Consider the following 24,022-nt stretch of genomic DNA (forward strand, 5'->3'; position numbering starts at 1 on the left):
GATGGTGGGAGGTCACAGGTAGGGAGAAGGAACAGCTGGTAGAGAAGTATGGAGTCATGAGTTCATAGGGCAAGTGTAGGGAACTGCAGGTGGTATTTTGTGACTGGTACACAGCCTAGTGAAAACAAAGAGAGATAGGTTGAAGAAAAGACATACAGGGCCTCATAGGCCATGTTAAGAGATTGGAATTTGTTCTGTGGTCCATGGGAAGGCATTGAAGGTTTTCAGCTGGCGTGTGACATGGTCAGGTTTTGCTTTAGAATCTGGTGGGTGGTTGGAGAATGGATTGGGGAGCACATAGATGGGAAGTCTTAGTAATCAAATAAAAAGTGCCTCCACCTTCCTCATCAGTACTTAAAAAACTTTTGTTATTTAACTCATCCTAATTTCTTTCATTCTTATCTCAGAAAGAGGTTCATATTAGTTTCCGAAGATATCTCCTTGTATAATTTAGGATCTAGTCTAAGCTATATAAGAGAGATACCCCCAATTATGGTATTACTTAAATGAGGTAGCTCAGAGATGAGTGCCCCCAGGTTGGTGGGGTGGCTCTGTACTTTATAGTTAGTGTCTGTGATTATCTCTGGCCAAGGCACCTCCTTTAGTTCTTGTTAACTCCCTGCACTTGCCCAGTTTTTTAAAGGCCAAGTCCAGATGTAGGTTGATATTTTATTGTTTAGAGGTTTCTGCTTATGTTTTATTTTTCTTTACATAGTTATAGAGCTAACCTAGCCAGAAGGGAGCTTAGAATCTGTCATTAATAGCTGTGCAACTGTATGTTCAGCTAAAATTCTGTTGCTCTAGATGTTAGGAGACAACTTGTGCAATCTTCCATTCTCTTCTGGGCCACTCAAGTATCTGCGTGTACTCTTCTTCCCAAACCTAGAACATGTATCCTCCCTGGAGGAGACGAGCTCAAGGACTTCTGGTCACTACAGCTCAGAGAGTCTGGGTAACACGCCATCTTCTCCATCAGGCCCAGGTGTAGCTCCTGTGACCTTCTGACCATAACCTAAAAGAGAAGTCATATATTCTCCCTGCTCCCACTGCCAACCCAATAGATAATTGTAGAAGAAGAACAACATCACCACAGTGGAAATTACAAACTCTCATTTAGAAAAGGGAAAAATGAGAAACACATAGAAGTTATTGCTTCCTAGCAGTGTTCAAATAACTACTTCACAGCGATTTCAAAGACTTCCTGTTCTGATCCTGGAGTGGTTAGTGGTTCTGCTTTATTGGAGGAATTCCCTTGTCTTTTCTCCCAGAATGTTGGGTTTGTTCTCCAGGAGGCTTTTTCTGGCCTGTTACCATCTGGCCACATCCAAAATGGATGTTAGGGAGTGTGTCATTTTCGGGAACTGTACAGGTTTGTAGTCGGCTGCCCGCCGGTATAGTTTACTGGCGCAGACGTCTTAGGGGTCAAGTGATCCCAGTTTCTTGTGAGTCTGGCTTTATAATTTTTTCAAAACCTTTTGAGGCTTGTGCTATTTGTGTTCCTAGTCAGTTCCTAGGAAAATGTCCATGGAAAGCACATTCAGTCCTTCTAGAGGCAAGACCAGGAAGTAGGTGATATACCTTCCACTCACATTTTATCATCCAGAACTTAGTCACATAGGCGTTTCTAGCTACAAGGGAAGCTAGAGTATGTAATCCAGTAAGGTTATAGTACAAGAAGGCAACATTATGTACCTGCCATGCCTCTCCACCTGCATCCTAATCTACTCCTGCCCAGTATCCTCTAGAGTGAGGCTTCATCACTGAGTTTTTTCTTCTTAATCTTCTGTTTTTGTTTCTTTCATATAATCATGTTCTATCATCTCAATTAAAAATATCTTTTATGATTGTACACCAAAACAATTAAGTCCATTTTTTACTTTATGACAACCATTTCTCTCCCTAAATCTGAACTTCCTCTTGCTATTTCTTTCTTCTTTGACAACATCACCAGCCATTCCTGAGCCTAAAACTTAAGAATCATATTTGGCTTTCTCACCGAATCCTTGCCATTCTCCTACAAGAGATTTTTCAATCCATTCCATTTCCTCTGTCCCCACTTGTCATAGTGTTTGTTTAGGCCTTTATTGTTTTTCATTTTTAATAGCTCTCCTAACCATTCAGCTTCTGGTTGCCCCCTCCTTAAATCTGTATTGCACATTCCTGTGATTACACTTTCTTGCTTAAAGGCCGTGCTTTTAGAGTAAAGCCCAAACTCTGCCTTCACATTAGTCCATTCCTGACCATTCTACCCTTGTCTCTGTAGGAGTCCTTGCCATTCCCTGGCCTAGCTGTGTTATTCCAGGCATTGTTATATCTATCTATTTTTCATGCTTTTGGACTATCTTCCTCTTCCTACCCCCCCCCCCCGTTAAACTTTTGCTCATTTTACAGGTCCCGGATGAAATACTTTCTTCATTATTACTTTAATCCTTCTAAAAGGGCAGTTCTGATCATGTCCTTTTTCTTCAGCAGTTACTCTGTGCACTCAGGGTAAAGTTACTAACATGACTAGGAAGATTCTTCAAGATCTGCTGCTGCTTCCTTCTCTGGTCTCATCTGTCACTACTTTAGCCTTTGGTTTTATTTTCCAGCCATAGTTAGCTATTTTCATTTCAGTGCTGGGTTTTTCTCTCTTCCTATCCTTTGCAGTAGCTATTACCTTTTACTGGAATCTGTTTACCTTTGTAAAAATCTGACTTTGTCTTTCTGAGCTTTGATATTTCCTTTTCTAGAAACCCTGAACTCCAAGACCAGACCAAGTGCCTCCTTTTTGCTTGTCTCCATAGCATCCTTTGTTTATTCATATTGTAGCACTTACCACACTGTATCATAATTGCAATCTTTATTTTTTGTCTCTGTCCCCTGACTGTCGGCTCCTTGGTGGCAGGGACTGTGCCTTGTAACTTTTTGTGGTCTTTTCACCAAGTTACTCCCTAGTGTGATTTCGGAGAAACAGATTTTTGGGGAAACTGATGACTTCCATTTTGGACATTGTGTTTAAGTTGTCACTGGTATGTCCAGTTGGATATGTCTAGTAGATAGTAGTGTATGTAAGCCTGGAGCTCAGGAAGTAGGTCAGATCTAGATGTGGGAATCATCATCATAATTGTAGTAGCTGAAAACGAACAACAATCAGACATGACAGTGGATGCCACCATATCCAGGGAGTATGTTAGAGAAGAGCAGGGAACTGAAGATACTGGAAAATGTCAATAGAAAGGGAAAGAGACTACCACATTAACCATGCAAGCTTTGTATTAGGAAATCTAGTGGAGAGAAAACACTTTTCAGAAGAAGGAAGTGGTCTACACTATCATGTTTCAGAGAGAGCCACTTGGATATGGTGATATGGAAGCCAGAATTGATGTGAATGGTTTTAGAGTAGTGAAGGAAGACATTTTGCCTGAGTTCCTATACCTCCTTGTTATTCAGTGCAGCCTCTGTGTGGACGTTAAAAGTATAATTCAAGAGGCACTCCTATCTATCCATTTCCCCAAGGTAAAATCCAGGAGGCAAAATTGAGTTATCCCTCTGCTTCACTTTCAATAGCCAGTTATCAAGTTCTGTGCTATTTCTTCTCTTTTCTTTTTCATTGCCCATAGTACTTTAGTTTATTTCTCTCCTCACTTGCTTACCTGCTCTACTACAGTAGTCTCCTGTCTGGGTCCTCCTTTCAATCAGTTTTCCATGCTCTAGCCAAAGCATCCTTTTACATGGCAGATCTTACCACAGTCTCCTCAGGCTAAAACCCTCTGATACTTGTTCACTATTCTTGGGGTAAAGCATAGTGAGGTTTTAACATGGTCTGTAACCTAGTATTTGCTTACTTCTCCAGCCTCATCTGTGTAGCCAAATTGTCCTTCCATTTCATACTCTAGTCATGTGGACTCTTTTGACTTTACTAAACCCATTATGTGCTTTTTTTCTTTATCTCCAAGCATTTATGCTTGTTTGTTTTCTACTCTGGAACACTCTTTGTCTACTCTTTACCTTGCCATCTCCTACTTACTCTTCAGGTCTTGGCTCACACGTCACTTGCTCCAGGACGTCTTTCCTCTTACCCTCTGCCAAACTCTGTCAGTGTCTCCTTTATGTTGCCAGAGCGCCTTGTACTGCCTCTCCTCATCCTGTTTTACCGGGCTGCTCTGCAATTCCCTGCACTGCGATCTTTGTAAAGGCAGGGACTGATGGTTTTGCCTGTGTGTATCCTCAGCACCCATCCCAGAAACTGGCTCCAAGTAGATGCCAAACAAATGTTAATGTTGAGTAATTAGTAGAAAAATTGTTTGCTTTGAGATCTTAAAAGCAAGCAAGGAAGACCATATAGCCCATCGGAGGTTAATCTTAATGACGTGTCCCTCCTAAGATGTCATCCCTTCTTTAGGCCTTAAGAGTCCAGTTGTGCTTTTGCAGCTGTCATTTTAATGGGTAATGTGCATACTGTTGTGCTATGTAGTTAAGGTAGAGACTTTCTTTAAATGCCTTATTTATTCCTATCAGTTTGACTTGAGAGAAACAGGTGTATAGGGGAGGGAGAAAAGGAGGGTAGTATCAATAAATGATACGGTCACATTGGTAGTACTAAATTTGCTTATACATAGAAGATGGAAGTGAAAGCAATATTGCTCATAACCACAGCAAGTTTTATATCTTTTATCCTACAGATATTTGTTTCATTACATCTGCCAAGACAGGATTGTATATCTTTGTATCACTGATGATGTAAGTAACTTGAAGACATGTTGCTATTTAAGTATGTATACTGTTAATAGAGTTAGTAGATAATTATCTATATTTATGGTAGGTAAACGTGACGTGAATATAAGTGTCCATAGCTGAAAATTTTTCTATACTTCGCATTTATCATGTGGAGCAGCAAATGACAAGAAGAGTAGCTATCTGGGCATATGCATATCAGCTCAGTTTCAATGGAGTTTTAGCTTAACTAACCTCTTGCAACTTCTACGTTTATCGTATCGTGTAGTAAGCATTGGCCTTCATAATCGTGACCCTTTGGTATCAAATCCAAAATTTATTTATTTGAAATATTAAAATAAATATTTTATTCAGTCAATAGTAAATTTTTTAAATGTATATAGACTTTTAGAAAACAAAATCACAGTATATCATGATTGGCTTTGTAGACCTGTAGTTCACATTGGTAGGTGGTTTTTTTGAGTATTTGTAGGTTCTAGACTAAAATGCTCAGTAACTTGATGCCATCAAGGTCATTTCTCTCCTCTGCTATCCTTAGTGTCAGCTTCTTCCTAGGTATACTTCCCTATGGTTGCATGGAGCCACATGGTTATTTATTTTGTATCCAGAGAAGAGGGACTATGTCTTCTCAAATCTCTTATTGTAAGAATGAGGAAAGTTCTCCAAACCACACCCTCCTCTCTCCATGCTTACTTTTCATGTATTACTGGCTAGGAGTAGGGTACATACTTATTCTACATTGATTAATGATAAGAGGCATGGAATTGGCATGATTGCCATAGGTCAGGGTTTAATTTTTATTGTGCCACAGACTCCTTTGACACTCATAGGCTCTTCCCAAATGAAATACATGATTATAAACAAAACAATTATATCAAAATAAAGTATTCAGAGTGTTTTAAAAATTGATAATTTATATGCTTCTTTGTGAATTGATTAAGTAACAAGATCTAGTCAGAGGTCTAATGACTAATAATAATTTTGAAGTGGTGATGAGTATATATGAGATTTTGAGATATCTGTAACTAATGGTACGTGAAAAAAAAAAGATTTCTGTTGGTAACAGAGTGACAGATACTGTTTGGTACTATTTTGGTTTGTCACCCACACGCAGATTTGAAATTTAAGTTAAAACTTACTGAAAATAATGTGAGTTTTCTTTCTATTCAAGTACATGGACCCCTTGAATTTTGACCATTGACCCTAGCTTAAGAACCCTTGGCTTAGACTAATAATCATCTTGGGTGAGATGGAGATGAGTGTCAACCACAGATCATCCTAGTGATTTTTATCCCTGGTTTCACAGTTTTTTCTTTTTTTTTTTATTTTAGAGAGAGGGCACGAGGGGTGAGAGGATCAGAGAGAGAGAGAGAGAGAGAGAGAGAGAGAGAGAGAGAGAGATTCTTAAGCAAGCTCCATGCTCAGTGCAGAGCCTGATGCAGGGCTCGAGCCCATGACCCTGGGATCATGACCTGAGCCAACATCAAGAGTTGCACACTCAGCCAACTGAGCCACCCAGGCACCCCATTGCTTTCTAAAATTACTTTTAAAATCCAGCTATATCTGAAATTGGCTAGGAGTAGGTTACATACTTATTTCTAAATTGATCAGTGACAAAGGCATGGAGTTGGCACAATTGCCATAGGTCAGGGTTTAATCTTTATTGGAACAGATGGGAAATGTCACTAAATTTGGGTTCATCAGACTTGAGTTTTCTATTTCTTGACTTAAAACTTTATATATATGTAAATACTTTTTGGCTGGGACCAGACAAGAGTACATCACTTAATCTTTTCAAGTGTACCATCACTATTAAAAAAACTCAACTCCAAGCATATATCAATAGTGTTATTTTTGTGTGTGAAGGACTGTAATATTTTTATGGATTTATATAGCATCTTCTTTTGCTGAGCCTTCTTAACAGATCCTGTGAAAGATATGAAAGAAGTGAAACCCAATTCTTACTCTCAAGAAGCTAACTTAGATCCTGTTGTCTTTGGTAGAAAGTAATCAAATAGTTGGATTGGACTCTCAGCTCTTTTGTTTTACTAGTTGTTTGACCTTTGTCAAGTTACCTTTTCAGAGTCTTTGTTTCCTTATTGTAAAATGAAGTCAGTGCTAGTTTCTCTTCATTGCTCAGTAAATATTAGCTGTTAATCATCCATATCATCTTTGTTTACTTTCAAATGCAAACTCTGTGTTGTTCTCTTCTCAGGATTTTGAACGATCCCGAGCATTTAGTTTTCTGAATGAGATAAAAAAGCGGTTCCAGACTACATATGGTTCAAGAGCACAGACAGCACTCCCATATGCCATGAATAGCGAATTCTCAAGTGTCTTGGCTGCACAGCTGGTAAGATATTTTTTAGGATGTGGTATTTTGATTCCTATCTTCTTTATTACCTTAAGACACTTTGAATATAGGGGACCCTGATCTGCAAATATATTTTTCTGATTGTGCCATTAAATGTGAACATAAGAAAACCTACCAGATAGAAAATTTTAAATTACATGATATTCTCTATTCTAGTGTTCAGAGTACCTAGGAATGGGGAAGTACGTTAAAGAGCAGCTACTTCAGCTACCCATCTAATGCATAAATCCACTCAATATGTCAAATGGTCTCTTAACTCATACATTAACCTTCTACCTTCCCATGAGGCAACTAATTTTTGAACAGCTCAACTTAGTCATTTGAAAGTCTGCTCATCTATATGAATATCTAATTGTCAGCTCAGTGAAGTTTTGCATATATATACACACCTGTGAAATACCTCCCTTTCCAAGATACATCTCTATTATTCTAAAAGTTCCTGATGTCCCTTTGTAGTCAGTCCCCTTCCCCACACTCTGCCATAGGCACCCTCTGCTCTATTTTCTGTCACTGTAAGTTAGTTTTGTCTTTTCTAGAATTTCCTGTAAAAGGAATTATACATTGTATACTCATGTGTCTTGCATGCTCAGTGCAAAGATTTTGATATTCATGTTGCATAAATCACTAGTTCTCTTTCTTTTGCTGAATAGTATTATATGCGTATGCCACAGTTTGTAATAAATCATTATAAACTTTTTTCCAAAGTGGTTGTACCATTTACATTCCCACCAGCAGTTCCAGTGTTTCTGCAACAGTGCTCGCTTTAGTCTGTCTTTAGTCATCCTGGTTGGTGTGTGGTGGTATTTCATTGTGGTTTTAAATTACATTTCCCTGATGACTGATGATGTTGAGACCTTTCTAAATGCTTCCCCTTTATCCATGAAACTATTTGAGTGCAAAGACATATATTCTGTCTATGATTGTATTGTGAATGAGAGGAAAAAGAATTATTATAATTTAATGCTTTCCTTTTCACTTCTCCTATAAGTGTTTTTTAATATTCTTTCTGAGTATTACACTTATAAATATGTATTCTTCAGGGGATGAAGTTCCTTTAAATAGTTATAGATCTTTATTCAATCAGTTCACTTGTTTCATACTTCCCAGTAGAAAACATTCATATATGTGAAACCATGTAAAGCACCACCAACCAAAAATATACCAATGCACAGTCACAGGTAAATAGGGTGAGCTGGCAGCAAAACTTTCAACTTAGCCAGTTTGTCATTAGCTCCATATCTGTGGGTGACCCTCTAAACAAATCTATGCCAGGACTGTTATCTACAGATGGAGATAATAATAAAGTCATCTTCATCATGGAGTCTTTGGGTGGATTAAGTAATGTTCTCTCTTTGAAGCATTTAGCATGGTGAAGTGACCAGGATATTGTATATTAAGCACTCCATGAATAGCTATGGATAATAATTTCAATATATATATAGTATGATCAGTGTCTTAGATTTCTAGATCCTATACAAAGCCAATGAAAATAGGATGTGTACTCTGATCTCAACAGATACAAGAACAGATGCCCAGAAGCTGGGCCAGCCCCTACCTCATCATACCCAAGAAGTGGGGAACAATTTGGGGTGCTTTTCTTTGTCTTGTTCCCCCTGCCCTAACTACAGTTCTCTTTTTTCCTTTCTTGTTTGAGCATAGATTATAGAACTGCATACTTCTGCTCCAAGGGTCTTAAATGTATATTGATATAATACACATATCTTTATATTATTTAAAATGAGGTGGTATTTTTATACTGTAACACTTATGTGGTATCGTTTTTTTATTAAAAATTTTTTTAATGTTTATTTGTTTTTGAGAGAGACAGAGTGCAAGCCAGGGAGCGGCAGAGAGAGGGGGAGACACAGAATCTGAAGCACGCTCCAGGTTCTGAGGTGTTAGCACAGAGCTCGATGCGGGGCTCGAACTTCCAAACTGTGAGATCATGACCTGAGTCGAAGTTGGACACTTAACCAACTGAGCCACCCAGGTGCCCCTGTGGCATCACTTTATATATTTCCCTAGGTCTGATAACAATTTTTAAATGAAATGGCATATATCCTTTGTATCAATACCAGCATATTTTAATATCATTCCTCAATGTCATTCCTCTTCTCTTTGTTTTCCTATTATAAATAATGTCTGGTAAGTAAAATCTTATTTTCTTATAGAAGCATCATTCTGAGAATAAGGGCATAGACAAAGTGGTGGAGACTCAAGCCCAAGTGGATGAACTGAAAGGAATCATGGTCAGAAACATAGGTATGTTTCCTGGCATAACTCACATGTATGTTGGCAAAAATGATCATAGATTCCTTGACTGGGATCAAATTATTCTAGAAAGGCTAAAATAGTGCTTATTACTGTTGAAAGCTAATTATCAGCTAAGAATGGGTATTACATACATACTTATGATATTGTCTACTATATGAATGGTTTTTTCTTAGTACTTATGACTATTCATTCTAACTTGTTAGTTGACTCAGCAATGCTAATTTCTGAGACTCTTAACAAAAAAGTTCAGCAATCAAGAATAAATTAATCAGTTTTGGCTAGAGATACCCAGATAGCTGATGATAGTAGATGCTTAAAGTATAACTATTTGACCTCCCTAGAAATTTGTAGCTCTTGATTGAAAGAATTGGTCCAAAAACTGACTGTTGTATTCTTCAAAGGATGAACTATGATATAAATTCAGTCAGCCTGTGTTTTCTGAAGCTATTTAGCACATTAAAATAATCCAGAGAAATTCATCAAATTTATTTTTTTAATGTTTGTTTACTTTTGAGAGAGACAGAGTGCAAGCAGGGGAGGGTCAGATAAAGAGAGAGACACAATATCTGAAGTAGGCTCCAGGCTCTGAGCTGTCAGCACAGAGCCCGACACGGGGCTTGAACTTGTGAACCGCGAGATCATGACCTAAGCCAAAGTCATATGCTTAACTGACTGAGCCACGCAGGTCCCCCCATCAAGTTTGTTTTTAAATTGATTATGCAGTTGTATTTAGATGTGGGATGATGCTAATTTTTCTAAAAACACTGGTTTTCAAAATGTCCCTGGGCCAGCAGCATCACCATGCCTTGGGAACTGGTTAGAAATGCAAGTTTTGGGGACCCACCCCAGACCTATTGAATCAGAAACTCTGCAATCTGTTTTCAGAAGCCCTCCAGAGGATTCGAATGCATATTCAAGTTTGAGAACCACTCTTTCTAAGGGGAATATCTCAGACAATAACTTGTATAAAATTGAATGAAACTGATTATATTATTGTTTTATAAGATATTTAATTGAGATTGTCAAATTTCATAAATGTCAGTTTACTTATATTTTGGATTTACTATTTGAATCACCTTTACATTTATTATTAGAACAAACTTTAGAGACATTTTTAAAAAGATTACTCTTGGTTTCACCATCCTAGAGATTCATTTTCATTTTTTCTTTTAAGTTTTTTTATCCATACATGCATATTATAATAATAGTTTATGTTCAGTTTTGTTTGGGCAGTATAATATAGCAACCAAGATTTGTAGTCCTATGTGCTGGAGTTTGAGTCCTGATTTCATTTCCTACCTCTAGTCAGCCTTTGGTCAGTCCTCTCACTTCTCTGAGCTTTGTTTCCTAATCTGCAAAAAAGAAGATGATAGCACCTATGGTTACCAGGATGAAGGAGAAAATATATGTGAAGCATCTTGTAGAGTGCCTATCATAGTAAGAGCTGAATTATCGTTAGTATCGTGAGTCTACTTTATGCTCAATTAGTATATAATTGGGTTGTATTATGAATCATTGTACTTATTTTGGACACTTTGGTTCTTTAGAGCAGTGTTATTCAGAGTACTGTTTTACAACCAGATAAAGAGCTTGCTCGAGCATGTAAGTCAGTACTCTGCTTCCTCCATTGAGAACACTTTGATAAGAATATGTTAATTGGACTGAACTGTGTGCTTAGAGATAGTTGGAGGAGTAGCAGACACTCTTAGGTAGCAGTGATTTAGAGGTTTGTGTTATAATAATAGAACTGTTATAAATGGTTTTGTGCCTATTACCGGGAATGAGGTTAATAATCAAGAGAGGAACTTTTTTTTTAAGTTTTTATTTTCATTCCAGTTAGTTAACATATAGGGTAATATTAGTTTTAGGTACACAATACAGCGATTCAACACTTTCATACAACACCTGGTGCTCACCACAAAAAGTACACTCCTTAGTCCCTGTCACCTATGTAATGAATTCCCCTACCCACCTTGCCGTTGGTAACCGTCACTATGTTCTCTATAGTTGAGATTCTGTTTGTTGGTTTGCCTCTCATTTTCTTTGTTTTTTTCCATTTGCTCATTTGTTTTGTTTCTTACATTTCACAGATGAGTGAAATCATACAGTATTTGTCCTTCTCTGACTGACTTATTTTGCTTAGCATTATACTCTCTAGCTGTATCCACATCATTGCAAGCGGTAGGTTTCATTCTTTTTGATTGTTGAATAATATTCTATTGAGTATGCACACATACATACATATATACATACCACATCTTCTTTATCTTTATCCATCTAAGTCAATGGACACTTGGGCTGCTTTCATAATTTGGCTATAGTAGATAACAGTGTGCTGTAAACATCAGGTTGCATGTATCCCCTTGAAGTAGTAGTTTTGTATCCTTTGGATAAATACCTAGTAGTGCAATTGCTGGATTGTAGAGAACTTATATTTTAACTTCTTGAGGAGCCTCCACACTGTTTTCCAGAGTGACTGCACCAGTTTGCATTCCCACCAACAGTGTAGGACGGTGCCCCTTTCTCCACACCCTCGCCAACATCTGTTGTTTCCTGAGTTGTTAACTTTAGCCATTCTGACAGATATGAGGAGATACCTCATTGTAGTTTAGATTTGTATTTCCCTGATGATCAGTGATGCTAAATATAAAAGGGAGAAACATGCAATTCTTGATATGTTTTGTCTCTTGCTTATTTGTAGTGATTTCCTACCATTGATTTTAGTTTTAGTTGTATGTCTGTATGCAAACTAGAGAACCTGTGGGAGGAACTACTAATATTTCTTTTCCCTCTATTTTTGGTTGTCAGATGTATTTATTTCTCCTGAAATTGAAGCAGCCAACTGCTACAATTTTGTTTATTGCAAATGCATAAATTTCCCAGAAAATGAACCTTTTAAGTCAACTTCTTTTAAATGACTTATTTATTTTTAGAATTACAGAGATATCCAATTACAATTTAGCAAAAGCGTTTGTAATCATCTCAGTTTGATTTTTTTAAACATCTTTCTTAAGATAAAAATCATACACTATACGATTCACCTATTTAAAGTATACCATTTGATGGTTTGTAATATATTCACGAAGCTGTGCAGCTTTCACCATAATTGATTTTAGAACATTTTTCATCACCTCTAAAATAAATCCTGCACCCATTTACAGTCACTTCCCTTTCCTCCTCAACATCCAGGCCTGAGCAACAATTAATCGTATGTCTGTCTCTATTGATTTTCCTCTTCTGGCTAGTTCATATAAATGGAATCATATAATATATGACCTTTTGTATCTTGGCTTCTCTCGCTTACCTTAATGATGTTGAGGTTCATTCATGTGGTTACATGTATCAGTACTTCATTCCTTGTTATGGCTATGCTATAGTCCATTGTATTGAAACCAGTTGATGGACTTTTTTTGTGGTCTCCACTTTTTGGTTATAAATAATACTTCTGTGAACATTTGTGTACAGGTTTTTGTGTGAGCCTATGTTTTAAGTTCTCTTAGGGAAATGCTGGGTCACATCGGAACTCTATGTTTAACATTTTGAGTAAGACCAAACTTTCCTAAAGTGGCAGCACCCATTGTTCATTCCCAACAGTGTACAAGCATTCTAATTTCTCCACATCTTTGCCCAAATTTATTATCTGTGTTATGATTATAACCAACCTAGTATGTGTGAGACTGTATCATATTGTGGCTTTGATTTGCATTTCTCTGATGACTAATGATGTTGAGCATTTTTTCATGTGCTTATGAGCCATTTGTATTTATAGATCTTTGAAGAAATTTCTATTCAAAATCCATTATCATTTTATATATTTTATTTTTTTTTATTTTTACTTATTTTTAGAGAGAGTACAGGAGAGAGGCAGAAGAGGAGAGGGAGAGAATCACAAACAGGCTCCATGCTCAGCGTGGAACCCCACACAGGGCCCAGTCTCATGATCCTGGGATCATGACGTGAGCCGACATCAGGAGTAGGACACCCAAATGACTGAGCCACCCAGGTGTGCCCCGTTGACATTTTTTTCTTTTTTTAAATTTTTTATGCTTGTTTATTTTGGGGGGGCGGATAGTGCGGGCGAGCAAGCATGAGCAGGGGAGGGCAGAGAGAGAGGGAGACATAGAATCTGAAGCAGGCTCCAGGCTCCAAACTGTCAGCACAGAGCCCAGGGCAGGCGGGGCTCAAATTAACAAACTGAGATCATGACCTGAGCCAAAGTTGAACATTTAACTGACTGAGCCACCCAAGTGCCCCCCATTGTCATTTATTAATCCCAGTTAATCTTGAGCTGTAAGAGTTCTTCCCATATTCTGGGTACTAGGCCCTTATCAGATAAGATTTGCACATATTTTCTCCCATCTTTGAAGCACAGACATTTTTTAATTTGTTGAAGCCCAATTTATTTTTGTTTCTTTTGTTGCTTGACTTTTGGGTGTCATATCTAAAAAATAATCCATTGCCTAAGCCAAGGTCACAAAGATTTACTCCTGTGTTTTTTTCTAAGTGTTTTATAGCTATGATCTCTTTTGAGTTAATGTTTATGTATAATGTAAGGAAGGGATCCAGCTTAATTCTCTCAAATGTATATATCCAGTCATCCCAGTAACACTGGTTTAAAAGAATTTTCTTTTCCTATTGAATGATCTTACCACCCTTATCAAATATCATTTAATCCAAAGATGTATGGATTTATCTCTGTACTCTTAGTTCTGTGCCATTTATCTTTATGTCTGTCTTTATGCTAATATTACACTGTCATGATTATTGCCGACTGGTAGTAAGTTTTTAAATCAGGAATTATGAGTGTTCCAACTTTGTTCCTCTTTTTCTGGATTGCTTTGTCTGTTCTGGGTACCTTTCCTTTCCATAAGAATTTTTTGCAGTTTCTGGAAAAAAAAAAAAGATATCTGGAATTTCCATAGGGATTGTGTTGAATCTGTAGATCAGTTTGGGAAATACTGCCAAATTCAACAATATTATGCCAATTCATGAACATGACATGCCTTTTTATTTATTTAGGTCTTTTTAAAAATTTTTGACAATGTTTTGTAGTTTTTGCCATAGAGATCATACATGACAAAGACTCTCTGCTTGACCAAATGTTAGACCATCTCCTCCCAGCCCTCTATTTGTCTAGGCATCATTCTTAGGCTATGTCCCAGGTCTACCTGAGCCAGCCTTACCAAAGAATCCTGCTAAGTCAATCCCCTACCCTTGATGTCTGATCACCCTTGATAGGTGATCAAGTTCCTCATCCTCTACCTTTGATGTTTAAGTCCTTGGCTTACCTTTAGGAAGATACTTTTAGGCCAGTTTAGGCCTACCCTTGATTTCTTCCAGTAATTTTTCATCTGCTGACTACCCCTTCACTCTGCTTGTTGGTTAAAAAAAATCCCTACTTGTCCTTGATTTTTTTTTTTATTTATTGAGATATATGGGGCGCCTGGGTGACTCAGTTAAGCAGCTGACTTTGGCTCAGGTCATGATCTCACAGTCTGTGAGTTCAAGCCCCGCATTGGGCTCTGTGCTGACAGCTCAGAGCCTGGAGCCTGCTTCAGATTCTGTGTCTCCCTCTCTCTCTGCCCCTCCCCACTCACTCTCTGTCTCTTTCTCTCAAAATAAAATAAAGACATATTTATTGAGATATAATTTACATAAACATGTGAGCTTAAGGTGTACATGTTAATACATTTTAAATAATGCAATATGATTGCCACTTTAGCTTTTGACTAACACCTCTCTCACGTCATATAAATTGTCATTTCTACAGTGAGAACATTTAATATCTAGCCTCTTAGCAATATTGAAGTATATAATACACTATTGTTGACTATACTCAGTATGCTGTACACTAGATCTCCAGAATTTGTTCATCTTCTAGTTGCAGGTTTGTACCCTTTAACAACATCACCCTACTTTATCCATCTCCCAGCTCCTGGTAATCTCCATTCTACTCTGTGTCTACAAATATGGCATTTTTAGATTCTTACATTATGTATAAGTAATATATAATCTTTGCTTACTCTGTCTGGCTTATATCACTAAGCATCGTGCCCTCAAGATCCATCCATATTGTCACAAATGGCAGAATTTCATTCTTTTTTATGACTCAGTAATATTCTGTTGTGTGTGTGTGTGTGTCTGTGTGTACAGACATCACATCTTTTCCATTCATCATCTTTTTCCATTTATCCATTGATGGACACTTAGGTTGTTTTCATATCTTTCATATTGTGGATAATGCTGCATTAAATATGGGAGTTCAGATATCTTTTCAATATCCTGTTTTCATTTCCTTTGGATACATACCCAGAAGTGGAATTGCTAGATCATATGGTAGTTGTATTTTTAATTTTTTGAGGAACTGTTTTCCATAGTGACCAGATTTACATTCCCAACAGGGCAGAGAGGTTTCCTTCTCTTCACATGTTCACCAACACTTGTGATTTCTTGTTTTCTTGATTATTGCTATTCAGATAGGTGTGATATGGTATTTCATTGTGGTTTTGATTTCCACGCCCCTGATGGTGAGTGTTTGAGCATCTTTTCATGTCTCTGTTGGCCGTCTGGATGTCTTCTTTGGAACAGTGTCTGTTCGGTTCCTCCGCCCGTTCTTAATAGTTTTGTTGTAGTTGTTGTTGTTGTTACTGAGTTGTACGGATTCCTATTTTCTCGCATTCTGTAGATGACCCTCTTTTTGTTGATGTAGTCCCACTTGTTGAGTTTTGCTTTTGTCACATGTGCTTTTGGTGCCATAGCCAAAAAAATCATTGAAAAGACCAATGTCAAATACCTTCTTCCCTATGTTTTCTTCTAGTTTAATGGTTTCAGTCTTTGAATTTAAGTCTTTAATGCATTTCAAATTATTTTTTGAGGGGTGGTATAAGACAGGGGTCCAGTTTTAGTTTTCGGCATGTGGTTATCCAGTTTTCCCAGCATTATTTGTTACAGAGATTATCTTTTCCCCAGTGAGTGTTCTTGGCCCCCTTGTAAAATCTTAGTCAACTATATGCAAGAGTTTATTTCTGGGATCTCTGTTCTGTCCCATTTGGTTCCTGTGTCTGTATTCATGCCAGTTACATACTGTTTTAATAATTACTATAACTTTGAATTCAGGAAGTATAATGCCCCTGGCTTTGTTCTTTCTCTGGATTGCTTTGTCTTTTTGGAGTCTTTTGTGGTTCCATAGAAATGTTCAGATTGTTTTTTCTATTTCTGTGAAAAATACCATTGGAATTTTGAAAGACACTGTATTGAATCTGTAGATGGCTTTGGGTAGTATGGCCATTTAAACAATATTCTTCTGATCCATGAACATGGGACATATGTACATTTGTTTGTGTCTTCTTGAATTCCTTTAATCAATGTCTTTATAGTCTTTATTGCAGAGGTCTTTCACCTCCTAGGTTAAATTTATTCATAAATATTTTATTATTTTAATGGTATTGTGATTGGGATAGTTTTCCTTTTTATAATGTTTTTATATATTTTATTTTTACTATGTAGACATTTAACTGATTTCTGTATGCTGATTTTATATCCTATAGTTTTACTGAATTTGTTGATTAGTTAAACAACTTTTTGGTTGAGTCTAGGATTTTCTGTATATATTATCTTATCATCTGCAAATAATGCCAGTTTTACTTCTTCCTTTTCTATTTTTATTTCATTTTCTTGTCTGATTGCTCTACAGAGGACTTCCAGTACTATTTGAATAACACTGGTGAGAGTGGGTACCTTTGTCTTGTTCCTGATCCTAGGACGAAAAACTTCTAATATTTTACCATTGAGTACGATGTTAGCTATGGGTTTGTTATATATGACTTTTATTATGCTGAAATATGTCCTTTTGTATTCAATTTGTTGAGGGTTTTATTATGAAATAATGTTATATTTTGTAAAATATTTTCTTCTGCATCTATTGAGATGATTGTAAGTTTTTATATTTCACTATATTAATGTGATATATCACATGTATTGATTAGTGTACGTTGAACCATTTTTGTATGCCAGAGATAAATCCCAGTTGGTCATGGTATATGATTATTTTAATGTTAGTTGAATTCAATTTGCTAATTTTTTTTTGAGAATTTTTGCCTCTGTGTTCATCAGGGATATTGGCCTATAGTTTGAGTTCCCTGTTGTGTCCTTATCTGGGTAATTCTGACCTTGTAAAAGGAGTTTGGAAGTATTTCCCCCCCCCTTCAGTTTTTTGGAAGAATTTGAGAAGGATTGGCATTAGTTTTTCTTTAAGTGTTTGCTAGCACTCAACAATGAAGCCATCTGGCTTTGGGTTTTTCTGTGTTAGGAGGTTTTTGGTTACAGATTTAATCTCCTTACTCATTATTGGAATGTTAAAAATTTCTTTCTTTCTGATTCTGTCTTGTGGGTTGTATGTTTCTAGGAATATATCCAGTTTATTGTCATATAATTGTTCTTAAGCATCTCTTATGATCCTATGTATTTCTGTAGTATCAGTTGTAATATCTACTCTTTTATTTCTGTTTTTATTTATTTGAATCTTCTTTTTTACTTAGTCTAGCTGGAGCTTTGTCAATTTTATCTTTAAAAACAACAGCTATTAGTTTTGTTGACCTTTTCTATTATTTTTCTGGTTTCTATTTGATTAATTTCCACTCTGAACTTTATTGCCTGCCTTCCTTCCACTAACTTTGGGCTTAGTTTGTCCTTCTGTTTCTAGTTCTTTGAAAGGTAAAGTTAGGTTGTTTATTTGAGGTCTTTTGTTTTCTTAACATATACATTTATGACTATAATCTTCCCTTGCAGAACTGCTTTTGTAGCATCCTGTGTTTTTTTTCTCTCCCTTTTGACAGCATTGGTTGTTCAAGAGTGTGCTATTTACTTTCCACATATATATAAATTTTCCAGCTTTCCTCTTGCTGTTTTCTATTTTCATACTCCTGTGGTTGGAAAAGATACTTGGTATGATTTCAGTCTCCCTAAATTTCTTAAGACTTCTTTTATGTCCTATCATGTGGTGTATCCTGGAGAATGTTCCTTGTGTACCTGAGGAAAATGTGTATTATGCTGCTGTTGGATGGAATGTTCTGTGTGTCTGTTATGACCACTTGTATGGTTAAATGTTTCCTTGTTGACTTTATCTCTGGATGATCTAGCCATTGCTGAAACTAGTGTGTTTAAGTCCCCTACTATTATTGTATTATTATCTACTTCTCCCTTCAGATCTGTTAGTATTAAGAATCTTATTTAGGTGTTCTGATACAGTGTACATATCTATTTAAGCTTGTTATAGCTTCTTAATGAATTGACCACTTATTATATAATGACTGTATTTGTCTTTTTTTTTTTTTTTTACTGTTTTTGGTGTACAGCCTTATTTTGTCTAAGTATAGCTATTCCCACTTTCCTTTGGTTTCCACTTGCATGGAATATCTTTTTCCATCTCTTTACTTTAAGCCTATGTGTGTACTTAAATCTGAAGTGAGTCTCATGTAAGCATATTGTTGGGTTGTGTTTTTTGTTTGTTTTTATCCATCCAGCCTCTCTGTGCCTTTTGATTGGTTAACTTACTATAGTTAATTTTTGAAATGTAAGAACTTACTAATTCCATCTTATTCATTCCTTTCTGGCTGTTTTATAATTTTGTAGTTCCTTTTTCCTTCCATATCTGCCTACTTTAAAAATTTTTCCTTTTATTTATTATTTTCCCCCAGACTGTATATACATACATACGAATGTATGTACATGCATACATATATACATATGCGTGTGCATGTGTCCCAGAAAATATATGAAATTTTTTTTACATTTATTTATTTTTGAGAGACAGAGTGAAACAGAACACAAGCAGAGGAGGGGCAGAGAGAGAAGGAGACACAGGATCTGAAGCAGATTCCAGGTTCTGAGCAAATGTTCAGCACAGAGCCCAATGCAGGGCGAACCCACAAACTGTAAGATCATAACCTGAGCCGAAGTCGGATGCCCAACTGACTGAGCCACCCAGTCGCCCCAAATATATGTAATTTTTAAATGAAATAGAGTTGAGAGGCACCTGGGTGGCTCAGTTGGTTAAACATCTGACGCATCTGACTCTTGATTTGGGCTCAGGTCATGATCTCATAGTTCATGGATTTGAGCTCCACATTGGGCTCTGTGCTGACAGCATGGAGCCTACTTCAGATTCGCTGTCTCTGTCTGTCTGTCTGTCTGTCTCTCTTTCTCTCTCTCTCTGCCCTTCCCCCACTTGCATGCATGTACGCGCTCGCTCTCTCTCTCTCTCTCTCTCTCTGTCAAAAAAGAAAAGAAAAGTAGTTGACACACCATATTGTATTCATTTCAGGTATACAACATAGTGATTTAACAATTATATACATTGTGAAATGCTCACCAGGAGAAGTATAGTTACAATATGTCACCATAGTAAGATATGATATTATTGACTATATTCCCTATGTTGTACTTTTCATCCATGTTAATAATTTATTTTATAGCTGGAACTTTTTACCTCTTAATCCATTTCACCCGTTTTACCTATTCCGCCCTCCCCCCCCCCCCCCCCCCCCCCCCCCCCCCCCCCCCCCCCCCCCCGCTCCTTCCCCTCTAGATACTCATTATTTATGATCTGTTTCTGGTTTGGTTTTGTTTCTTAGGTTCCACATATAAGTGGACTCATAGGGTATTTGTCTTTCTCTGTCTGACTTATTTCATTTAGCGTAATACTATCTAGGTCTGTCTATATTTTCCTGAATTTCTGCCTACCTTTTAAAATTAGTGATATGTGGCTGGGGCGCCTGGGTGGCTCAGTTGGCTGCATATCTGACTTTGGTTCAGGTCATGATCTCACAGTTCGTGGGTTCGAGCCCCGCGTCAGACTCTTTGCAGACTGCTAGCTCAGAGTCTGGAGCCTGCTTCAGATTCTGTGTCTCTTTCTCTCTCTGCTCCTCCCCTGTTCACACTGTCTTTCTCTGTCTCTCAAAAATAAATAAATGTAAAAAAAATTCTTTTAAATAAACTAAATAAAATTAGTGATACTTGGGGGTTGTGTGCTCCATCTCACCTTTATCTTTTTTTTTTTCAGTTTTTTAAATGTTTGTTTATTTTAGAGAGATAGAGAGAAAGAGACAGAGTGTGAGTGGAGGAGGGGCAGAGAGGGAGACACAGAATCTGAAGCAGGCTACAGGCTCTGAGGTGTCAACACAGAGCCCGATGTGGGACTCAAACTCATGAATCATGAGATCATGACCTGAGCCCAAGTTGAACACTTAACCTTTGAACACTTAACCAAGCGCCCCTCCCCTTTATCTTCTGTGAATCTATTCTAGGCTTTTGTTTTGCAGTTACCATGGGGCTTATATAAATCAACTAATAGATAAAATAGTCCATTTTAAAGTGATAGCAACTTAAATTTGACTGCATACAAAAACCACCTAATTAATTCCCTTTTTATACCTTTGATGCCATAATTTACCTCTTTTTATATTGTGTATTTGTTAAAAGTTTATAGTAGCTATAGATATTTATAATACCCATTTCCTTTAACCTTTATAGTAAAGTGTTTAACACCCCATCCTCTTACAGAATTAGAGTTTTCTAAATCTGTATATTTAACCTTTACCAGTATATTATATACTTTTGTAAGTTTTCATGTCACTAATTAGTCTTTTCCTTTTAGCACTTCTTACATGCCAAGTCTAGTAGTGATGAACTCCCCCAGCTTTTATTTGTCTGATAATATATTTACTTCTACTTCATATATGAAGGATAAATTTGTTGTATAGAGTATTCTTGGCTGGCAATCTTTTTCTTTCAACACTTTGGATATGTTATTCCACATTCATTTCTGGCCTTTAGGGTTTCTGCTACAAAATCCACTGATAGCCTAATGAGAATTTCTCTGTAGGTTACAATCTCGTTTTTCCTCAGGGTGCTTTTGAGAGTTTCTCTTTATCTTTGATTTTTAGCAGTTTTATTGTAATGTATCTTAAGAAGGTCTTTTTGTGTTGAGATAATAGAGTGGTCTCTTAGTTTCATGAACTTGGATGTCCACATCTCTCCAGGTTTGGGAAGTTTTCTATTATTGTTTCTCTAAATAAGCTTACTGTCTTCTCTCTCTCATCTTTTTGGAACCCCAGTTATTCTAGTATTTGTACATTTGATGGAGTCCCATAGATCATGTAGGCATTTTGGTTATTTTACATTATTTTCTCTTTGTTATCCTCTGCATTGTTTCAAAGTCCCTATCCTCTAGCTCACTTATTATGTCTTCCATTTGGTCTACTTTGAGGTAGATGTTTTCTGTTGAATTTTTCATCTCATTCATTGAATTCTTCAGCTCCAGAATTTGATTCTTATTATGATTTCTATCTCTGTTCAATTTCACATTTTGTTCATGTAGTGTTTTCCTGATTTTGTTGATTGTCTTTCTGTGGGTTATTTTTTTATTTTGCAGCTTGTTGAGTTTCTTCAGAGCAGCTATGTTGAATTCCTTATTAGCTAGATTGCAAAATTTCATGCTTTTGACTTCAGTTATTGGAGGATGGTTGTTATTTTACAGTGTTGACCTACTTCCTTGATTCTTTATGTTTCTTGAACTTTTGTGTAACTGTTTTCACTTTTGAAGTGCCAGACACCTACTAAAGTCTTTGCTAGTTACCCTCAGGTAGCAAATAGCATTCATGGTCCTGTTATCTGGGTTTTTTTCAACCTTGTCTGGATATTCCTGCTACATGCTTCTTACTCTTGTGGCAGAATTCTTAAGCTTTTATGTCTTTTCTTGTCTTAGGTGGCTAGAAACCTCTTTTTATTGTTTTCCAGAAGATGACACTACAGTTTATATTTCTTCCTTGCCCTCAGACCCTGGTCTGATATTCTGCAAGCACTCCTTTTACTGGAGCTCACTCTTGTCAATGCACTTGGGAGCGTGTGTTAGGAGCTGGCCACAGAGTGGGAGGAGATGACTCTGGGACTGGTGAGAGGAGGATTTATTGGATGAGGGTCTCCCAGAGGTTTGTGGATGGACTTCCTGCTTAAGTTCTGAGCACAGTCATCAGGAAACATGTTCTTTTGGTGTCCTATGATATTTTTGTTTGCCTCTTTCCCAGTCTTCCTCCCTGCCCCCAGTCTTGGAGGTTCTGCCTCAGTATTCTGGGTGCTGACGAAGGGAAATGGTTTTCTCCAGTAGCTTGTTACATAGCTGACACTCACTCACTGTTTTTCCTTTCAGCCCTATATTGTGTCACCTTGGGGAGGGTCAGTGCTGGCAAAGTTCTTCTTACCGTCTCCAGTGCATCTACACTCATAGCTATATTTTATGGTCCAGTCCCCTGCTGAAATTTCCTCTTGGCAAGGCTGGGCTTCTACAAATTACTGCTTATCTGCCTAAGTTAGTACTCTTCAGGTTTTCTCCAACAGTGGCCAAAAGGGCTTAGGGTAGGTTCACTGGTCCTGCTGGTTCCACAGCCTGCACATAGGTCTGTCTGCCTGTTACCAATGTACAGGTGCATGAAACCCCCTCAGGTCTTTGGCATATGATGTTTAGTCTGACAACTTCGACATAGGTGCTTTTGGTTGTGGATAGATGCCTAATTAGTTTTTTTAAAAGGGGGAACAAAATAGAGGATGTCTTACTCTGCCGTGATGCCAACATCACCCCACTTCTTGTTATATTTAGGGTTGAGCTCAGTCTTTCTCACCTATTATGATAGTTTTGATCCTTATTGCAATAGTCTTGAATAAAATTTTTCTTACCATTTTTGACGAGAGTCAGAATATTTTCCCTTTAATAGTATGTCTCTCCTATCCTTTTTGCCTTGTTCCTAAGTATTTTATTTTTTAATTTTTTGATGCTATTGTAAATGGAAGTTTTCTCTCTCATTTTTGGATGGTTCATTGCTCATATATAGAAATACAACTGATTTTGTATTGTGCAACATTGTTGAACTTGTTTATTAGTTCTAATAGTTTTTAGTGAGTTCCTTATGTTTTTCCATATACATAGAATAATACATGAGGATGTTAGAATCTGCCAGGTGATATTATGCATCATTTGAAATAATCATATGGATTTCATCTTTATTCTGTTAATATAGTATATTAGAATATTTGTTTTTTGGATATTTAATCAACCCGAGTTTCTGAAATAAATGCCACTTCATCATGGTATATAATCCCTTTAATATATTGCTGGATTTCTTCTAATATTTTACTGTGGTTTTATGTCTTATATCCATGAGATATTGATCTCTTTTTCTCTGGCGATGTGTTTCTCTGATTTTGATATCAGAGTAAAATTTGCCTCCTCATTGGATGAGTTGAGAAGTGTTCCCTCCACTTCTATTTTGGAAGAGTTTTTGAGAAAATGGTATTAAGTCTTCTTGAAATGTTTGGTAGAATTCATCTTTGAAGCCATTTAGTCATGAGTTTTTCCTTGGGCAAAGTTTAAAAATTATTGATTCAAAAGTTCCAATCCAAGTTGGCAATGAACTCACCTCCTCCATTGAACATGCCAACTTATACCTATTTACAGAGCAAATCCTCCCAAGAAGGAACTGAGGGCTAACTGAAAAGCTTCTGTACGACAGAAGATAGAACAGCAAAAGACAATGGCAAGAGAAATGGAGACACAGCAGTGAAGGGAACCCCTACCCCTGACTCTGTGAACTGCAGTGGGGAGGGATA

General features: G+C 37.1%; 1 protein-coding gene across 1 annotated transcript in view; it reads left to right on the forward strand.

Annotated features, from left to right (window-relative positions):
* VAMP7 (vesicle associated membrane protein 7) overlaps window positions 1–24,022 on the forward strand; it is a 59,490-nt gene that overhangs the window by 12,644 nt on the left and 22,824 nt on the right. The window contains exons 3-5 of the mRNA XM_029930186.1: window positions 4,665–4,722; window positions 6,932–7,069; window positions 9,262–9,352. Coding sequence (XP_029786046.1) covers window positions 4,665–4,722; window positions 6,932–7,069; window positions 9,262–9,352 — 287 coding nt within the window. The remainder of the gene's footprint in view (window positions 1–4,664; window positions 4,723–6,931; window positions 7,070–9,261; window positions 9,353–24,022) is intronic.

Source organism: Suricata suricatta, chromosome X (assembly GCF_006229205.1).
Source record: "Suricata suricatta isolate VVHF042 chromosome X, meerkat_22Aug2017_6uvM2_HiC, whole genome shotgun sequence".
NCBI classification, from domain to species: Eukaryota; Metazoa; Chordata; class Mammalia; order Carnivora; family Herpestidae; genus Suricata; species Suricata suricatta.